Source organism: Erpetoichthys calabaricus, chromosome 5 (genome assembly GCF_900747795.2).
Source record: "Erpetoichthys calabaricus chromosome 5, fErpCal1.3, whole genome shotgun sequence".
Lineage (NCBI taxonomy): Eukaryota > Metazoa > Chordata > Cladistia > Polypteriformes > Polypteridae > Erpetoichthys > Erpetoichthys calabaricus.
In genome coordinates this window covers 237,673,675-237,692,096 of record NC_041398.2, presented here as the reverse complement: position 1 = coordinate 237,692,096, position 18,422 = coordinate 237,673,675, and the positions used below count along the sequence as shown (strand labels likewise).

General features: G+C 40.3%; 1 protein-coding gene across 1 annotated transcript in view; it reads right to left on the bottom strand.

Moving 5' to 3' along the window:
• Positions 1-18,422, bottom strand: part of dchs2 (dachsous cadherin-related 2) — a 138,310-nt gene that overhangs the window by 48,633 nt on the left and 71,255 nt on the right. The window contains exons 6-9 of the mRNA XM_051928094.1: positions 14,943-15,130; positions 13,198-13,297; positions 7,319-7,476; positions 5,845-6,676 (exon numbers count right to left, since the gene is read on the bottom strand). Coding sequence (XP_051784054.1) covers positions 5,845-6,676; positions 7,319-7,476; positions 13,198-13,297; positions 14,943-15,130 — 1,278 coding nt within the window. The remainder of the gene's footprint in view (positions 1-5,844; positions 6,677-7,318; positions 7,477-13,197; positions 13,298-14,942; positions 15,131-18,422) is intronic.

Here is an 18,422-nt window from a genome sequence, read left to right as displayed (position 1 = left end):
ATTATGTTTGTTAATTTTTTTCTTCTTCATCATCTACCATGTACTCTGGTAGGGCAAACAAGCTGTCAGCTATCTTCACTTATTTGAATGTGCGTGTGTGTGTGCGTATACAATTTATATGAATTAAGTATATCAAAAACTACTTGTGCAAAAAACTTTGCCAACCAATTGGGCTGGACCTGTGACTAAACACAGCAGACTGCAAAAATCCCAGCTGAATTAAACAATTTCTACAGCATCATTGGACATACAGTGGGTATAGAAAAGATTCACTCCCTTCAAAATACAAAATATTCCTATTTTGTTACTTTGCTGCCTGAAATGAAAACAAAACACAAAAAAATATTTTTCCAGCCACTCAGTGCAACATAAAAGAGCCGAGTGAAATGTATAATAGCAACAGTTCAGAAAAAATAAATAAATAAAAAATAAAAATACAGAGTCAGTGAGATGGTTAAAGGACCCCCCCCCCCCCAAAAAAATACTTGTAAACTCAAATTGGGTGCAAGTAATCACCTTCTCCATTGCACACCAAGCTGATATCCACCTGTGATCCACTGTAATCATTCTGATAATTTCAGCTATTCCTGCAGCATTCCATTGCTTAGAAAATCAAACTAGCAACAATGGGTGGCAAGGCACTTTCAGATCTCAGAGATAAAGGTATGGGCACACACAAGTCAGAAGATGGATACAAAAAAATGTCAAAGGCTTTATCAGTCCCTAGGAGCACACGGGAAAGTCCATAATCAAGTAGTGGAAGGTGTTTGGTACTACTAGGGCCATTCCCGGATCAGGCCGTCCCTCCAAACTGGATGGAAGAGCAAGGAGAAAACTGATCAGAGAGGCTACCAAGAGGACCATGGCAACCTTGAAGCAGTTAGAGGAATTTTTGTCAAAGAGTAGTCATTGTGTGTAGGTGACAACAATATCACAAATGCTCCACAAATGTGGCTTGAATAGGAGGGCTACAAGAAAAAAAGCCACTCCTCAAGGAAGGTCATATCAAGTCTCGATTGAGCTTCACCAAAATGAAAATTCTGAGACCAAATGGAAAAAGGTGTCATGGGTCAGATGAGACCAAAATCAAACTATATGGCCTCAACACCAAACAGTATACAGTATCTGATGGAAAGCCAATATGGCTTACCATCCAAAGAACACCAAACCTACATTAAAGCAGGGAGGTGCAGTAGCATCCTGTTATGGGGGCGTTTCTCTGCAGGAGACTGAGGCACTTGTCAAGATAGAAGGAAAAATGATGATTCTTTTCTATGTCCAATGCAGGTCAAACTGTTTTTAAAGAATATGGAAATAGGTACTGAACCAAAATGGAGCAAAAACAATGAGCCTGCAGCCAGTAATAAGGCAAACACAAAACGACTTGCTTGAAGAAGATATGTCAGTTTCTTCATAAGTTGTCATTGTAGATAGATGTGGCCACTCTGGACAGATATCTTGGAAACCACTTGTTCTAAAATGTCCTATTTTTGCTAGGGTGTGGTCATCTAGGAACTCTACAAAATTCAAAACCACTAAATAGTTTTCAAAAACTGCATTTCGAAGACAAAATGTGTATTTTCCAGACACACACAGAGACACCATGCTAAAAGTAATTTTTCTCGATGCTTTGAGTATCATAAAATAAGAATCTGAACTTAACTCAGTAGCAAATTTTTGACCCTATCTGCAAAATAAATAAGCAAAAAAAAAAAAAGTAGTTTTGGAAATGATGAATAATTGTTTTCAATTGTCTAAAATGATCAGCATAAATATGTTGAGGTTTGGCTTCTTAAAATATTAAATATTCTCAAACAAGTAAATCCAGAACTCTTTCCGTGTTCTAAATGGTGTGCTCATTTTGTCACAGCTGTTTACAAATGTTTCTGTTCTGTGAACCTTGACTGTCTAAGTGGGCGATGAACTGCTAAAGGCCTAGAATTACTTATTCCGTTAGAAGGTGGGAGAAGCCTGGGTTGCCCGTAAGCTGGCATTGCCTCCTTGAACCTGGAATATTAAAAGTTGTAAACTGAGGATGGACTGGGCAATGAGGACACACAACATAAGGGGTAGGTGCAAAATGTGCATTGTGATTTCATTTTCCATTAACTATAAAGTGCAGTGCAGTCTTCTTAAATAAATAATTAAGGCATGATAAAAATGGTGTCCAGTGGAGGTTACAAATTCTACAAATAATCTAAAACCAAATTAAAACACTGTCAGGATCAATCCCTTTAAAAACCATCGCAAGCATTGGTCCCTTCTTCTAACACACATCACTGCTGCTCACCCATACAGTCTACTCAACGGCACAGGACGCCTTCCAAGAAGTGCAGTCAAAGTGGCTCCAGTTCTTACCACCGTACATTGCCATTTTGTGAGGACCCCACAAACCCTGTTCCCTTTGCCCGCTGAGGTGACCTGGAGTCAGTGGGACTTCCTGGAGTGGTTGGTTGGTCGCTCCTCCTTCTTGGGCACTCAGCAGAAGTGAGCCTACCCCGTTAGTGCCATCAGCTTGCTCCAACCTAGTTCCTGACTGCTTGTCTAATCTTGCATTACTTTTTGTGAAACTAAGATGGCTGCAACGCCATGATAACATAAATGAGTGGCTATGTGACACAATACTTGCAGTCTTGTCAGCTTGCATGCTGTGCCATAGCGACCAATTTCTCCTATAAGTGGCCCTAAAAGCCTGAAAATGTTGTCACTCTTTTTATTCTATTTGGAAAGCAAGTCTTTTTTATAAGACTATATTCCCTTTAATTTTTTTCAGGGTTACATTATGTTAGACATGTATTAACAGCCGCCTATATTTTGGTATATGATTCTACCTCCAGTTCTTAACTATTTTTCTAAGCTAGTATTTGGGCCTGTTAGATTTTCTGGCACCACATTACATGCCTTTTATTTTGTTCTCCCTATTGCTAGTTTTATTTAGGGGACTGAGTGGCATTACTTTTATGTAATTAATTAATCTGGCGCAAATATTATTTCTTGGCTGATGCCTCTATCCAAGGCAACTTGCAACATTTAAGAAATACAACTGGTTACATTTATTTTTTTTTTCTAATTGGAGCACAAGCAGATGAAGTGACTTGCTCAGGGGTCACACACTGTCAGTAGCAGGATTTGATACCACAACTTTAGGGTCTGAAGTCTAAAGCCTTAACCACTACGCCAAGTGCCTACTGGCCTACTAACTTGATAAGATAACAAGACAAGTGGAGTTTAGCATCAACAGGAAAAATCATGACTACAAGTAGTCATCAACTTGCGACCACGTTCAGTTCTGACGGACCGGTCATAAGTCGAATTGGACGCAACATGGGCTGGTATAAGTATTCAAACATGTATGTAAAGTACTGTATAATAAGTCCCTTAAGTCAGTCTGTCAGTGGAGCAGGACGGTGACAGCAGTCTGTCACTGAAGCTGCTCCTCTGTCTGGAGATGATACTGTTTAGTGGATGCAGTGGATTCTCCATGATTGACAGGAGCCTGCTCAGCGCCCTTCGCTCCACCACGGATGTCAAACTGTCCAGCTACGTTCCTACAATAGAGCCTGCCTTCCTCACCAGTTTGTCCAGGCATGAGGCGTCCCTCTTCTTTATGCTGCCTCCACAGAATACCACCGTGTAGAAGAGGGCGCTCGCCGCATCCATCTGATAGAACATCTGCAGCATCTTATTGCAGATGTTGAAAGACGCCAGCCTTCTAAGGAAGTATAGTCGGCTCTGTCCTCTCGGTTAACCGGATTCAAAACCAGAGCGCAGCAGAACAATGTGTGTGGTGAACGCCAGTTAAAATGGGATAACTTATGCGAACGCATTTGCTTTCTTTCCTCCCTCATACTACTTGATCATCTTCATTTTTGTGTTAAGATCAATTGACCTTTTCCTTTAATTGTAAGACAGTAGTTGAAACCGCTGCAGGTAATAAACTGAGATTGATATGAATGAGTCACGGCATAGGGAGCTGGTGTGGCGAAAACTGTCATTTGCTAGTGAGACACAGTAGTGGTCGCAAGTAGAATTTTTGTAAGTCGACGACTACCTGTAATTTAAATCACAAGTTGTCATCCAATACACATATAATTTCTCCCTGCATACTATAAAATTATAAACAAGAGAAGAAGAGCATCAAAAATGAAAATTACACGTAATTACTACATTAACTCTTAACCCCAGTGAAAACACAAACATACACTGTACATTAGCAATTATTCATGCTATTAGATACAAATGCATGTAAGAAAATAACAATGAGCATTTGGCTCAGTAAAGTTTTAATTACACTTTCTTACAAAACTTACACTTTAATTTGTAATCAACTTAATGTTATCACTGAAATTACTTATATAGTAGAACCTCTGGTCACGAACGTTTCCAAACACGTACAAATCGGGTTACGATCAAAAAGTTTGCCAAAATTTTGCATCTGCTCACAACCATATACTCTGGTGGCGAACAAAAACACTGGCGGCCAGTTTCCCTACGCGCATTCGTACGTGCCAATGATTTCCCATTCTCCATTTCCCATTTTCTTTTGCTTGCGTATACAGGGCCCAACAAAGCAGCTGATGTTGCAAAAGGAGTTACAATGTTAACCAAGCAGAAGCCTCAAGTGCTGGAAGAGGTGGAAAAAGTGTTGCTAGTGTGGTTAAACGAGAAGCAACTTGCAGGGGATAGCGTAAGCGAGGCGATCATATGCGAGAAAGCCAGGAAGATTCATGGTGATTTGCTGAAAAAAACTCCTTCTTTGAGTGGCGAAGGTGAGGAACTTAAAGCCAGTAGTGGATGGTTTGAAAAGTTTTGCAAGAGAAGTGGCATTTAATTTTTTTTCCCTGTGCTTAAATATCATAAAAAAAGTGCTTACAGCAAGTGGTTCTTAAGGGTCTAGCCCAAACTCTTGTAATGTTAGTTTTTTCTGTTGTTCAAGGATTTCTCAGTGTTATTCAACTATTACACTGTGCATTCTACGGTATAATTAACTATTTTTCTGCTTAAAAAATATATATATTTACATACAGTTCGTATAGTCTGGAATGGATTAATTGTATTTAAATATATTCTTATGGGGAAATTACGTTCGGGTCGCGACCAAATCGGGTCACATCCAGAGTTTTGGAACGAATTACGGTCGTGACCAAAGGTACCACTGTACAACTAAACTTTCTTGAGAAGCCTGTTCTTCATATTGCATCAGCATGGCTCTTAAATATGTTTACAGGTTTATAATTATGTATACTGCTTTACATTTTTTGATATTCCAGATATGCATACTTTATCCATCCATCCATCCATTTTCCAACCCGCTGAATCCGAACACAGGGTCACGGGGGTCTGCTGGAGCCAATCCCAGCCAACACAGGGCACAAGGCAGGAAACAATCCTGGGCAGGGTGCCAACCCACCGCAGGACACACACAAACACACCCACACACCAAGCACACACTAGGGCCAATTTAGAATCGCCAATCCACCTAACCTGCATGTCTTTGGACTGTGGGAGGAAACCGGAGCGCCCGGAGGAAACCCACGCAGACACGGGGAGAACATGCAAACTCCACGCAGGGAGGACCCGGGAAGTGAACCCAGGTCCCCAGATCACCCAACTGCGAGGCAGCAGCGCTACCCACTGCGCCACCGTGCCGCCCACGCATACTTTATCCACATTAAATTAGACATTGCTGAAAAAAGGAAGCAATTATTTCTTTTGTTTTCTGAAACCCACAATCAAAGAAATTCAGTGGAATTAAAAAACACTACTTTCAAATTAACGCTACCTTAATTCTGGTACTCCGACTATTTATATATACAGTATATATTTATTAATATATCAACATACCTGCTGTTTCATCCAATGCAAAGACTCCTAACTCATTTCCAAGAAGAATGCTGTAAGATACCCTCCCGTTTCTTCCTACATCACTGTCCCGTGCAATAATGTGATGTACCAGCGATCCAATTTCTGCATCTTCCAAGATGTAGGTAATGTGAGGGGTAACAAATATAGGGCTGTTGTCATTGTCATCTAGAATAATGATCTTTGCTGTCAGGGAGCAGGACCTCTGGTCCTGTGGGTTAACCGCAAAGTCCGTGGCGGTCACCTGAAGAATGAACAGTTGCAACTCCTCCCTATCAATTGACCCATTGGTTGTCAGTGTGCCTTTTGAAGGGTCTATATAAAAGGGAATATCGTTTCTGATATTTGACGTTATAGAATACTGTAAAGCACTGTTGTACAAGCTTCCATCACCATCTTTAGCATTAAAGGTAAAGACTATAGTACCCAATGGTAAATTCTCATTTATTCCAATAACAATAAAGTCATCTAAAAACCGAGGTGTATGGTCATTAACATCTTGCACGGTCACGCTCACAAAAACTGAAGTATTTTGCATGGGAAACTGACTAGGATCCTTGGAGATCACTTTGAAAAAGTAGTGTGACGTTATTTCAAAATCCAGTTCACGAGCGAGGTATAAGTCGCCTGTAGATTTTTGTATTGCAAAATGGAAGCTGCTGTCACTTTCTACAATAGTATGTTCATCTTCTCTATTAGATTCATCTGTTAACACTGTGCCAATAAAATCTCCAGGCCTGGAATCTTCTTTAACAGTGAAATGCCTGAATATGTGATTGAAATTGTAAAACCTCATTTTCTCTGCATGAACAACCTGGAAAAAGAAGCAAAAATACAATAAAATAAAATATGACAGTGGATAGCAAGAAAAGAGTGCTACGAAGATGCTATGATTTTTGCTCGGAGTAACAAGGCTAGGCAGGATTAGAAATGAGTATATTAGGGGGATAACACAGGTACGAGTTTGGTGACCAGGCAAGAGAGGCTAGATTGATGGTTTGGGCACGTGCAGAAGAGAGATGAGGGGTACATCGGGAAAAGAATGTTGAGGATGGAACCACCAGGCAAGAGGAAATGAGGATGGCCAACGGCATTTATGGATGTGGTGAGGGCAGGCATAAAGGCAGACGGTGTGGCAGAAAATGATATAAAAGACGGATAGATGGAGACGGATGATCCGCTGTGGTGACCCTTAAATGGGAGCAGCTAAAATTTATGTTCTTGCAAAATTTTTCAAAATTAACAATTATAAAGATTTGTTTTATTATGTATGGTGCAAATACAGCTCAGTCTAGTGTTATCAGACATTGATATTTTACAGTAAATGCTTGATGAGAAAAAGAACATAAATTACAATATTAATATATCTACTTATAACATTTACATTGAAAGCCACATAAAAGTACTTATTTGTAACATGACATGTCTGAAGGCATAGTATTACAAATATACCTACCATTATATGAACTACGGCAGACATTTCCAGGGGCATGGCTCCCATGTCCCTAGCAATAACAGTAAGCTTGTAGTGACGTCGAGGTCTTCGATAAAAATTTTCAGCAATTCTGATTTCACCACTTAAACTGTCTATTTCAAAATCTCCTAAGTCATCATCTGAAAGTGGACAACAGTACACAATTATCACTTTTGAAACAAAATATAATATATATAAGAATCTACCTCTAAAAAATACTAAGAACTAATTAATCAGTTACAATAAACACATATTATGACAAAGTACTCTATTCCTCAGAGCTAACAGCTTCGCAGCAAACTGTAAAATGGTTAAGAGTATCAAAGATGCATGCAGCGGGAAGCTGACTGCTGCATTTTACTTTGGTCCACGTAAAAGCAGGTAAAATTTACAATAATAATAATAATAATAATAATAGTTCTTTCCATTTATATAGCACTTTTCTCACTACTCAAAGTGCTTTTGAAAGTCAGTGTGGAGACACTTCATACACCACTAATGTGCAGCATCCACCAGGAAGACGTGTCACCAGCTATTTTGGTGTAAGTACCCTCACCACACATTAGCTGTTAGGTAGTGAAGTGGTGAGACAGAGAAAACCAACTAGAGACAGGGGATGATTAGGGGGCCAGAATGACCAGTCTGTGACTGTAACATCTGTAGGTTGTAACCTATTAGTTGTTCCCTGATATTCTGATATTTCCTTTTTTCAGTTTTTGTTAACGTGAAACTTAAATTTAAACCTCTTGCAGTTTACTGCTTACCTTTATATCATTTTAGGTCATTCATTGCATTTCAACTGATTAATATTGAAGAAAAACTTAAATAACTGACATGTTCTAAAACTTTTGACCAGTAGTGTAAAAGATGCCACTTGACCTCATGCAGGCGAGTTGCAGTCAGATGTGAAGGATGCACAAAGCACTCCTGGGTAGTGTGGAGGAGAAGAAAGAAAGAAAGAAAGAAAGAAAGAAAGAAAGAAAGAAAGAAAGAAAGAAAGAAAGAAAGAAAGAAAGAAAGAAAGAAAGAGGGAGAAGAATTGTGTTGTGTTTATGCCACGGCTTAAGCCTTTTGGAAAAGTATTTGTGAGAATTAAACTTTTTTTTTATACTGGGACTTGTTTTTGTACAGTTGTGTCTAGTGTTTGTGGTGCTGCAGTGCCCCCTAGTGGACGCACATCTATACAGAAAGTTATCTATCCATATTACTAACCGAGAATGGTAAACCGGATGGACGCAGGGACATCCGGCCATGGGCCGTGGACGCAAAAGACGTACTGCGCAGGCGCCCCCACAAAACCCCCCTTCCAAGCAATGGAAACCGGATGGAAAGCAACGTAAAATTAGAAATGAGGCGCGCATAGCACACAGAAAAAAGGAGTCAGACGCCGGCGCCAAGCCCATGGCACACGAAACGGAACACACACAAAGAAGAGAATTGAGACCCACGACACACAAAGCCCCCCTGCAGTAACTGAAATAAGAAATGAGGCGACGCGCCCCTAGAACACCAAAAAGAAAGGAGTCAGACGCAAGCGCCACATAGCACACGAAACGCTACGCACACAAAGAAGAGGATTCAGACCCACTACAAACAAACACCCCCTCCACTAACAGAGATAAAAAAAGTGAGGCAACGCGCCCCTAGCACACAAAAAAAAAAAGTCAGACGCGAGCGCCACACAAACCCATTGGACACAAAACGGGACAGACTACGGACATAGCACACGAAACATACACAAAAAGGAGGATTCGGACCCACGACCACACTAACATAAATAAGAAATGAGACACAAAGCCCCACTAGGGTTACCACTTTTAATACAAAAAAATTAGGGACGCATACTGCAGCGGGGGCCACATCCTAGTGCCAACACTTTGCAGACTCTACTTAAAAGACCCGCCCTCCTCACTGGACAGTTAAAATGACCAATCAAACTAACGATGACATCAAGTATTACCCAATCAAAAGTAGGAAAGGAGGCATCTTCATAAAATGCGTGTGGGATGATTTGCATGAGACGCTGCTTTAAAAAAAATGATAAAAAAAATACGGGACAAAACCCGTCCCGTATTGATTCAAAACGGGACGTGCAATTTTCTCAAATATGGGACGATTCCGTATTTTACAGGACGGGTGGAAACCCTGCCCATTACTGAACGAACCGTCCGTATTAAACATACGTCATCTGAACACATTCAAATTAGGCAGCATAGGTCGATCTCATTATACTGATCCACTATTAACCGTTTAACCACAGAAAAGGCTCCATATTAACAGTGAGTGCGATCCTCCTTATTACTTATCCATATCTCTAACGCTGAAGAACAAACAAGTAATGAATTCACGATCACAGGTACAAAACGATACAGCTCGAGTGACGGGACCAAACACACGAACCCGCATGAAAAAAAACAATACACGTCGGCACATACAACGCGCTTCTGAAACCCCGGAAGAAAAAATGTCTCGGCTCCAAAAACGCAAAGCTCAACTAACACATTAACAGAAACGAGTGCAGATGGACAGACACAATGAACGTACACGCATACAGCACGCATCTCAAAGTGCTGCATCGAAACAGGCAAGGGTTCAAAACGAAACACCTCGAGTCTCAGAGATACAAAAACGGCAGCGAAGGGACAAAATAAATAAATGCAGACGTCTACAACGCACATCTGAAATGCTCCAAAAAGAGAGAGCTCGACTTACCGACATACAAAAACGGGCAAAGCTCAATACAAACAATGAACGCCGTAAACTGCAACTGGCTTCTCACACAGCACAGGCAAATCGATTACAGTTCCAGAATAGCACGTCCCAAATCCTGCACATACAACGGCGCGCCTCTCAAACGGCACACACAAAACATACACGTCAAGGACATCAACGACAGACACCTGCTAAACAATTGCGCCAGTTAGCTGACAACGCGTTCAATAATGAGTCCACTATTCATGAAAATTCATTTGGATTAATGAATGTCATTTGCAATCATTATCATTCACTTAACTTCCCTGAAGAAACAACTAGCAATACAAGTAATGAATTTACACGTTATTGTCAAAAGGGTCAAATTAGACTGCCTCCTTTACATTCATATCCTGCATTTCTACAGAAGCTTCTAACTAACGAAGTACCTGAAAGTAAAAACTTTATGAACTGCATTAGATCCTACAATAGTTCATTTGCTTTTGCATCTAATGCCATCCAGTCACTTACTCAACACCATTGATAAACTTCTACAAACGTTGATAAATAATAATATTCCCTTTGGAGGAAAGGTACTTTTATTAGGAGGAGATTTTACACAGTGCTTAGCTATTGTTCCACATTCCATGCGCTCGGCTATTCTGCAGTCCACCTTAAAATACGCAGACAATTGGCATTGCTTTCAAAAGAGTTACGAAGATATTTGGAACAGCAATCTCATTACACCAAATACCCCTTTTAACACAACAAACTATATTATGTCCAAAAAATATTAATGTTGATCACATTAATAACCAGGTCATTGCATTACTTCCTGGAGAGGCACAGCTCTTTCTAAGCTCTGACAAAGTTGACTCTGATGACGACAATGACCATCTTAATTTCCCCTTAGAATATTTGAACACTATTAACCCAGCCGGATTAACACAACACAATCTTAGCCTTAAAAACAGAACAATAATCATGCTATTAAGAAACCTTAACACTAAACAGGGTTTATGCAATGGTACACGTTTAGTCGTCAACACCATGCCACACAATGTTATTAAAGCAAAACTTCTTACAACATCACATGCTAACAATGCTGTTCTAATTCCTAGAATTAACCTTACAAGTTCTGACCTGGAATTACCTTTTACACTTAAACGGCGACAGTTCCCCATTGCACCTACCTTGGCCATGACCATCAACAAATCACAAGGACAAACAATACACAAAGTTAGCATCTACCTCTCTGAGCCCGTTTTTGGACATGGACAACTTTATTTGCTTCCTATATGCGTCATCTACACCTTCACACTATGCTATATCTCATTCATACATCACGCTCTTTGTAATTTCACAACACCAGGGGTTGGCGAGCGAAGCGAGCAGGGGGCGGAGCCCCCTAGTCGTTTTATAAAATGTACCTCACTCATGTTGTAGCAGTCTCCATCTGCTCAGTAAGAAGGCTGTTAACTTTGAAAGTTCCAAACATTTCATACTTTAGATTACAGTACGTATATCACATTAGATAGATAGATAGATAGATAGATAGATAGATAGATAGATAGATAGATAGATAGATAGATAGATAGATAGATAGATAGATAGATAGATAGATAGATATTACCTTATGAAGGTAGGAATTCCTGACTTAATAAAAAAAACTGTAAAAGAGAAGTAGTGTTTTTTGTACTTGATCAACTAAGGTGAACAGATGGAATCTTTCTGAATAGACAAGGTAGGTAGGTGTTGTGAATATACTTTGTTTAAAATTTTCCTGAGTTGATTGCATAGTTATTATGGTTAATTGGAATCTTGTATCCATTTCTAACATTATTGTTTTGTTTTGTCTCCAGTTTACTATAGCTGATCATTTTTTTTTCATCATTGTCCAACACCATTTTGAACGCTACCATTTTGTGGCAGTGCTGTTTCGACGTTGCTATGGAAACGACACAGAAGTAAGCACGAATGACATCACTGGTTCAATGGTATGACGTTCACGCAGCGCACTTCCTTATTATTCTAGTTTGATGGATTTTTTCCTGTAAATGTTGTGTTTGCTTGATTTATTGTTTTCCCAACATTTGAACTCTTAAACGTTTCTTTGACTATGAATTAGGATTTTGTTTTGGCTTGACAAAAGATTGGTCTGATTTTCTGGTTTCATGTTTTGTGACTTATGTTAGATTTCCTGGTCCTCATTTCAACTCTTTTCTGCGATTTCTTTAGCAGAACAGTAAGTCGGTGTATTTTTGGGTAAATCACAGCCGTCAACCCTTTCATAGACTTCTTTGTGAAAGCAAATGAAGCATTTCTTTTAATTTGTGAAGTTTTCTTCAATTCCACAAACCCAACTGCCACTTGTATTGCTTACACCCTTGCTTTTGTTAACATCAGTGTCATGTCTGAAGTACATTTATGAATAATTCTTTTTTGTGTGTCCATGTTTATTTCCAACATTTCACGAAAAACAAGAAAATCAGAAAAAGGTTTTGCAAATTAATGGTCCATTAAATTGAATAAAAGTCTCCACATTTTGGAGCAGCAAAACATGCACAATGCATTTTCATTTTCTTGTTGAGGTCTTTGGATACTTTGCCTCATTCAAAAGTAACTTTAACTGAAATAACATTTTTGTTACAATTAAGAACATATTAAAGAACACATGGTTTCTTCAAAATTGTGTTGGGCTACTACATTTTTTCTTTATTTTGGTATCTTAAATTTTCCAGGTAAGGTGGTATTAACACTTTTTTGTTTATGTCTTTATGTCTCACTTCTATTGTTTTGTCTGAAATGTTACAATATATAATTTAATAGAAAAACATCTGCTCATACAAAAGCTGAATACACTTTACTACTAAAAAGAAGGGTGATTGGAAAGTGGTTTTGAACTGATCTGATTATTCAGATATTGAAAATACAAAGAACACCACAGAAAACAAACGACCACAAAAGAAGAAACAGAAAAAAAACAAACAGCTGAGAGAATTACTCTGTATAATTTAAACACTTTTATAAATGCATACTTTGTTAATTGCAAATTAATTCCCAGTCATGTAAACATTTTAAAGCCAAAACCAAATAAAAATTAGGACCCAATTGGTAAAAAGCTTTGCTTGAATAAACAATTTAGCACTGCAAAATCCTTAAATCTGTACCTGGAGAAAACTTGTGGAGGACAGTTCCATTCTCCCCAGCATCAAGATCTTTTGCGAAAAGACTGGCAACCACAGTCCCTGCAGGACTGTCTACCCACACCTAAAAAAAAATAAGTAAGTACAACAGTAAGTGTTCAAGATATTCAACTTCAGATTTATTGTCATTTCAATAAAGTAGAATGAAATCTGTCTGAGAATATTCTGGACAGTCAACCTTCCTTACATTATCAAAAGATATTCAAGCAGGTTGATTGGCACAAATAAAAACTGTCATAATATAAATGAGTGTGTTTATGTTTGAGTATTTGTGTGTGTGTGTCCTACAATTGACCAGCAGCCATACCACCTGCATCTCAGAAGAGGTCATCCACCTGAAGCTAAACACGTTCAGGTCCAGCCAGTACTTGGATGGGAGACCATCTAAGAAAAACATTGCTGCTGGAAGAGGTGTTAGTGAGGGGGTGCTTACCTCTGAATGTGGATCCCAATACCCCAGTGCAGTGATGGGGACACTGTGCTGTAAAAATGGTGTTGCCCTTCGGATGAGACGTAAAACTGAAGTCCTGACTCTCTGTGGTCATAAAAGATCCCTGTGCATCCTTCATAAAAACTGGGGTGTATCCTGATGTCCTGGCTAAATTGCCCACCATGGCATTCTGGCCCCCTAATCATCTCCTGCATCTAATTGGTACTCTCTCTCACCACTTCAACAGTTAACATGTTGTGAGCATACTGGTATAAAAATGGCTGCCTTTGCATCTTCCTGGAGGATGCTACACATTAGTGGTGGTTGAAGTGGCTCTCCAATCACTAAAGTGCTTTAAGTGGTGAGAAAAGCGCCATATGATTGTAAAGAATTATTATTATTGTTATAATATCCAGTCTATAGTGTTTTGTTTTTGTTTTCCTGCAGTTATTGGTGGAAGTTAAATTAGGTTTCCACAACATTGCAGCATGGAGTTAGTCAGCAGGTGGCCTGCTAAAGCCCTAGGTGTTACACAGAACATAGAAATAATGGCACCAGGTCAACATTTTAAAACAAATATTTTTAGCTATAAACCAAACAAATTTTTTCTTAAACCCAGCAATAAAAAAGGGTCGCATGAACAACATGAAGACGACCATTAGAAAGCCGCACTGTAATTAACATCTATTTAGCTTGTTACCCACCCACATCCATTAAAAAACAGTGAAAAAAATAACAGCATTAGCCTCAAATTATGTCATGTATACCTATGTGAAAAACTCCCTTGTTCTTGATAAGCACGTTAAAATGTTTCCGTTAGATTAATATGTTCTTTCAAGGAGTTTAAACTACTGTCATGTTTTGCTAAACTTGTGCTAAAATTGAATGCTTACCCCTTAAGTCATTCACTGACTGATCTTTTTAGTTTATTAATCTTAATGGATCGTTTTACAGATTGTCAATGGATTTTTCCAAATACTGCACACTAAGTCAAGTGGCTTGAAAGAAATCCCTGTATGCCCATTAATTTTTACTACTATTGTATTAATAAATCAAGGAGTAAATAAAACCTGTCAAAACTTTGCTTTATACAGTATCAGCTTACTGAACCTACTGTAGTCTATAATCTTTTATTTAAATAAAAATATCTTAGATATAAAAACTGGACATCTTTCATCCTTTTGAACACTAAAATCAATCTTAACATGGAGATTACGACCACAAGATGGTGCTCTTTGGTAGTCAAATATTTAAAACCTTAAAACTATTAAAAACAAACCTGTACAGAAAGTTCCTTTTCCAATAGTAGGTGGGCAAACTGGGGATGATTGTCGTTAATATCTGTAACAAGGACATAGACGGTAACAGAGGCATTGTGACGTGGAAGTCCATGATCTGACACCAGAACACAAAGAGTATGTTGACTACTCTGCTCACGATCCAAAGCAACCCAATTAACAATTTCTCCTAGAAAAAAAAAAGAAAAAGACATCATTATAACAACTGAATCACCGATACATTACCATAAAACTAATACAAAGTGTAAATAATTACAACATATTTAACTCGTGATGTGTGAGTGTGTCAGGGAGCGTACATCTGTGTGCCCTGTGAAGAACTGGCATCCTGATCAGGGATGTTTCCTACCTTGAGCTCAGTGCTCCAGCCCACCCACCGATGACCCTTAATTTGATTAAGTGGGTTTGCTAGTGAATGAATGTTGTCGTGCAGTTTACAAATGGACAAAATGACCTGAGCCTCTTTGCAACTAGCTCTCTGTGAATGGTGAAGTGTTTGGGTGAGTTAATGTTTATGTGTGTTCCAAGACACACTGCTATCCCTACCATGATTGTTTGCTGTTTGGTATCCACTACAGCAGGCTGCTAAAGATCCTAGCTATAAAGATGGAGGCTGGAAAATGCAAAAGGGAAATAATGGTAGATTTCAAGAAGGTCAAACTTGCTCTGCCCCCAGTTGTCATTGATGGTAAAGACATATAAAGTAATAACTATCTTGGGGTGTATCTAAACAAGCTTTGAGTGGAGTACCAGCACAGAGGTTGTTGGCAAGAACAGCCGGAGTCTCCTCTATTTCTCAAGGACGCTAAGGTCATTTGGTGTATGCAGGCCACTCTTACATGTTTTCTACTGGTCTGTAGTGGCCAGTGTCATTTTCTACATGGTAGTGTGCTGGGGAAGTGGTATTAGTGCAAAGTAAATAAATTAAATGAAGAGTCTGGTAAAATACTGGCAGTCAGGCTGGACTCACTGGAGTAATTGGTAGAGCAGAGGTCACTCAGGAAGTGGCCTACTATCATGAACAATAAACTCTCATCCTCTTGTATAAGGTCTTGGCTAAGCAGAACAGCACATTCAGTGACAGACTGAGAAAAGTACTTTGCTCCAAGAAGCACCATGAGAGGCTGTTTCTGCTTTTACCCATCAGGATATATAATGAGTCTCCCCTTAGTCAAGGTGGTCCTTTTCCCTGTGTGCTGAATGGTACTAAGCTGGTCTAGTATACATCTTAACAGACAATAACCCTATCTGCAATAAATCGTGTCAATTACTGAGATCCTGTACTATGACGTTGTAACTGATAAGTATATGGAATTCAAATCACTTTGCACTTAGTAAATACCCACGCTTTGCTAATATACTTATAGAGAATTCATGATATATGTGTTTTTGTACCTTTTTAACAAACTTAAGAATATGATCATTCTTGTTATATGTATATTTGTGCCATTTTATGTCTGCTGCTGAAATGCTGCAATAAAGTTTCTGTCGATCTATTGTGAGCAACAGGGGGCATTGCAGCACCCCTAACCCTAGACACAACCTCGCAGACATAAGTGCCAGTCTAAATAACAGGTTCATTCTTCCAAATACCTTGCACAATGGCTTTGGAAAGGGCATAAACAAAACACAACACAATTCTTCTCTCTTTCTTCACATGACATTCACATCCCAGGCAAGCTTTGTTCTTCTTCCACCTGACTCGACTGGATGAGGTCAAGCTTGGATGCGGGAGTACATCCAGCACTAGGGCATAGCTCGATGGAATTACTTCCAGGTCATTTAATCCATCCATCCATCCTCTTCTGCTTATCTGAGATCGGGTCACGGGGGCAGCAGCTTGAGCAGAGATATCCAGACTTCCCTCTCCCTGGCCACTTCTTCTAGCTCTTCCGGAGAATCCCGAGGCGTTCCCAGGCCAGCCGGGAGACATAGTCCCTCCAGCGTGTCCTGGGTCTTCCCCGGGGCCTCCTCCCAGTTAGACGTGCCTGGAACACCTCACCAGGGAGGCGTCCAGGAGGCATCCTGATCAGATGCCCGGGCCACCTCATCTGACTCCTCTCGATGTGGAGGAGCAGCGGCTCTACTCTGAGCCCCTCCCAGATAGATAGATAGATAGATAGATACTTTATTAATCCCAGGGGGAAATTCACATACTCCAGCAGCAAAAAATATTAAATTAAAGAGTAATAAAAAATGCAGGTAAAAAACAGACAATAACTTGAATAATGTTCAACGTTTACCCCCTCTGGTGGAATTGAAGAGTCGCATAGTTTGGGGGAGGAATGATCTTCTCAGTCTGTCAGTGGAGCAGGACAGTGACAGCAGTCTGTCGCTGAAACTGCTCCTCTGTCTGGAGATGACACTGTTTAATGGATGTAGTGGATTCTCCATAATTGATAGGAGCCTGCTGAGTGCCCATTGCTCTGCTACAGATGTCAAACCGTCCAGCTCTATGCCAACAATAGAGCCTGCCTTCCTCACCAGTTTGTCCAGGCGTGAGGCATCCTTCTTCTTAATGCTGCCTCCCCAGCACACCACTGCGTAGAAGAGGGCACTCGCCACAGATGACTGAGCTTCTCACCCTATCTTTAAGGGAAAGCCCAGACACACTGCGGAGGAAACTCATTTCAGCCGCTTTAATTCGCAATCTCGTTCTTTCGGTCACTACCCATAACTCATGACCATAGGTGAGGGTAGGAGCATAGGTCGACTGGTAAATTGAGAGCTTTGCCTTACGGCTCAGCTCCTTTTTCACCACAACAGACCGATGCAGAGCCCTCACACTGCACCGATCCGCCTGTTGATCTCCCGCTCCATTCTTCCCTCACTCGTGAACAAGACCCCGAGATACTTGAACTCCTCCACTTGGGGCAGGATCTTGCTCCCAACCCTGAGAGGGGACTACACCCCTTTCTGGCTGAGGACCATGGTCTCAGATTTGGAGGTGCTGATTCTCATCCCAGCCGCTTCACACTCAGCTGTGAACCGATCCAGAGAGAGCTGAAGATCACGTCCTGATGAAGCAAACAGGACAACATCATCTACAAAAAGCAGTGACCCAATCCTGAGCCCACCAAACCGGACCCGCTCAACGCCCTCGCTGCGCCTAGAAATTCTGTCCATAAAAGTTATGAACAGAATCAGTGACAAAGGGCAGCCTTGGTGGAGTCCAACTCTCACTGGAAACGGGTTCGACTTACTGCCAGCAATGCGGACGAAGCTCTGACACCGGTTGAACAGGGACCGAACAGCCCTTATCAGGGGGGCCAGTACCCCATACTCTCAGAGTACTCCCCACAGGATTCCCCGAGGGACACGGTCGAATGCCTTTTCCAAGTCCACAAAACACATGTAGACTGGTTGGGCAAACTCCCATGCACCCTCAAGGACCCTGCTAAGGGTATAGAGGTGGTCCACTGTTCCATGACCAGGACAAAAACCACACTGTTCCTCCTGAA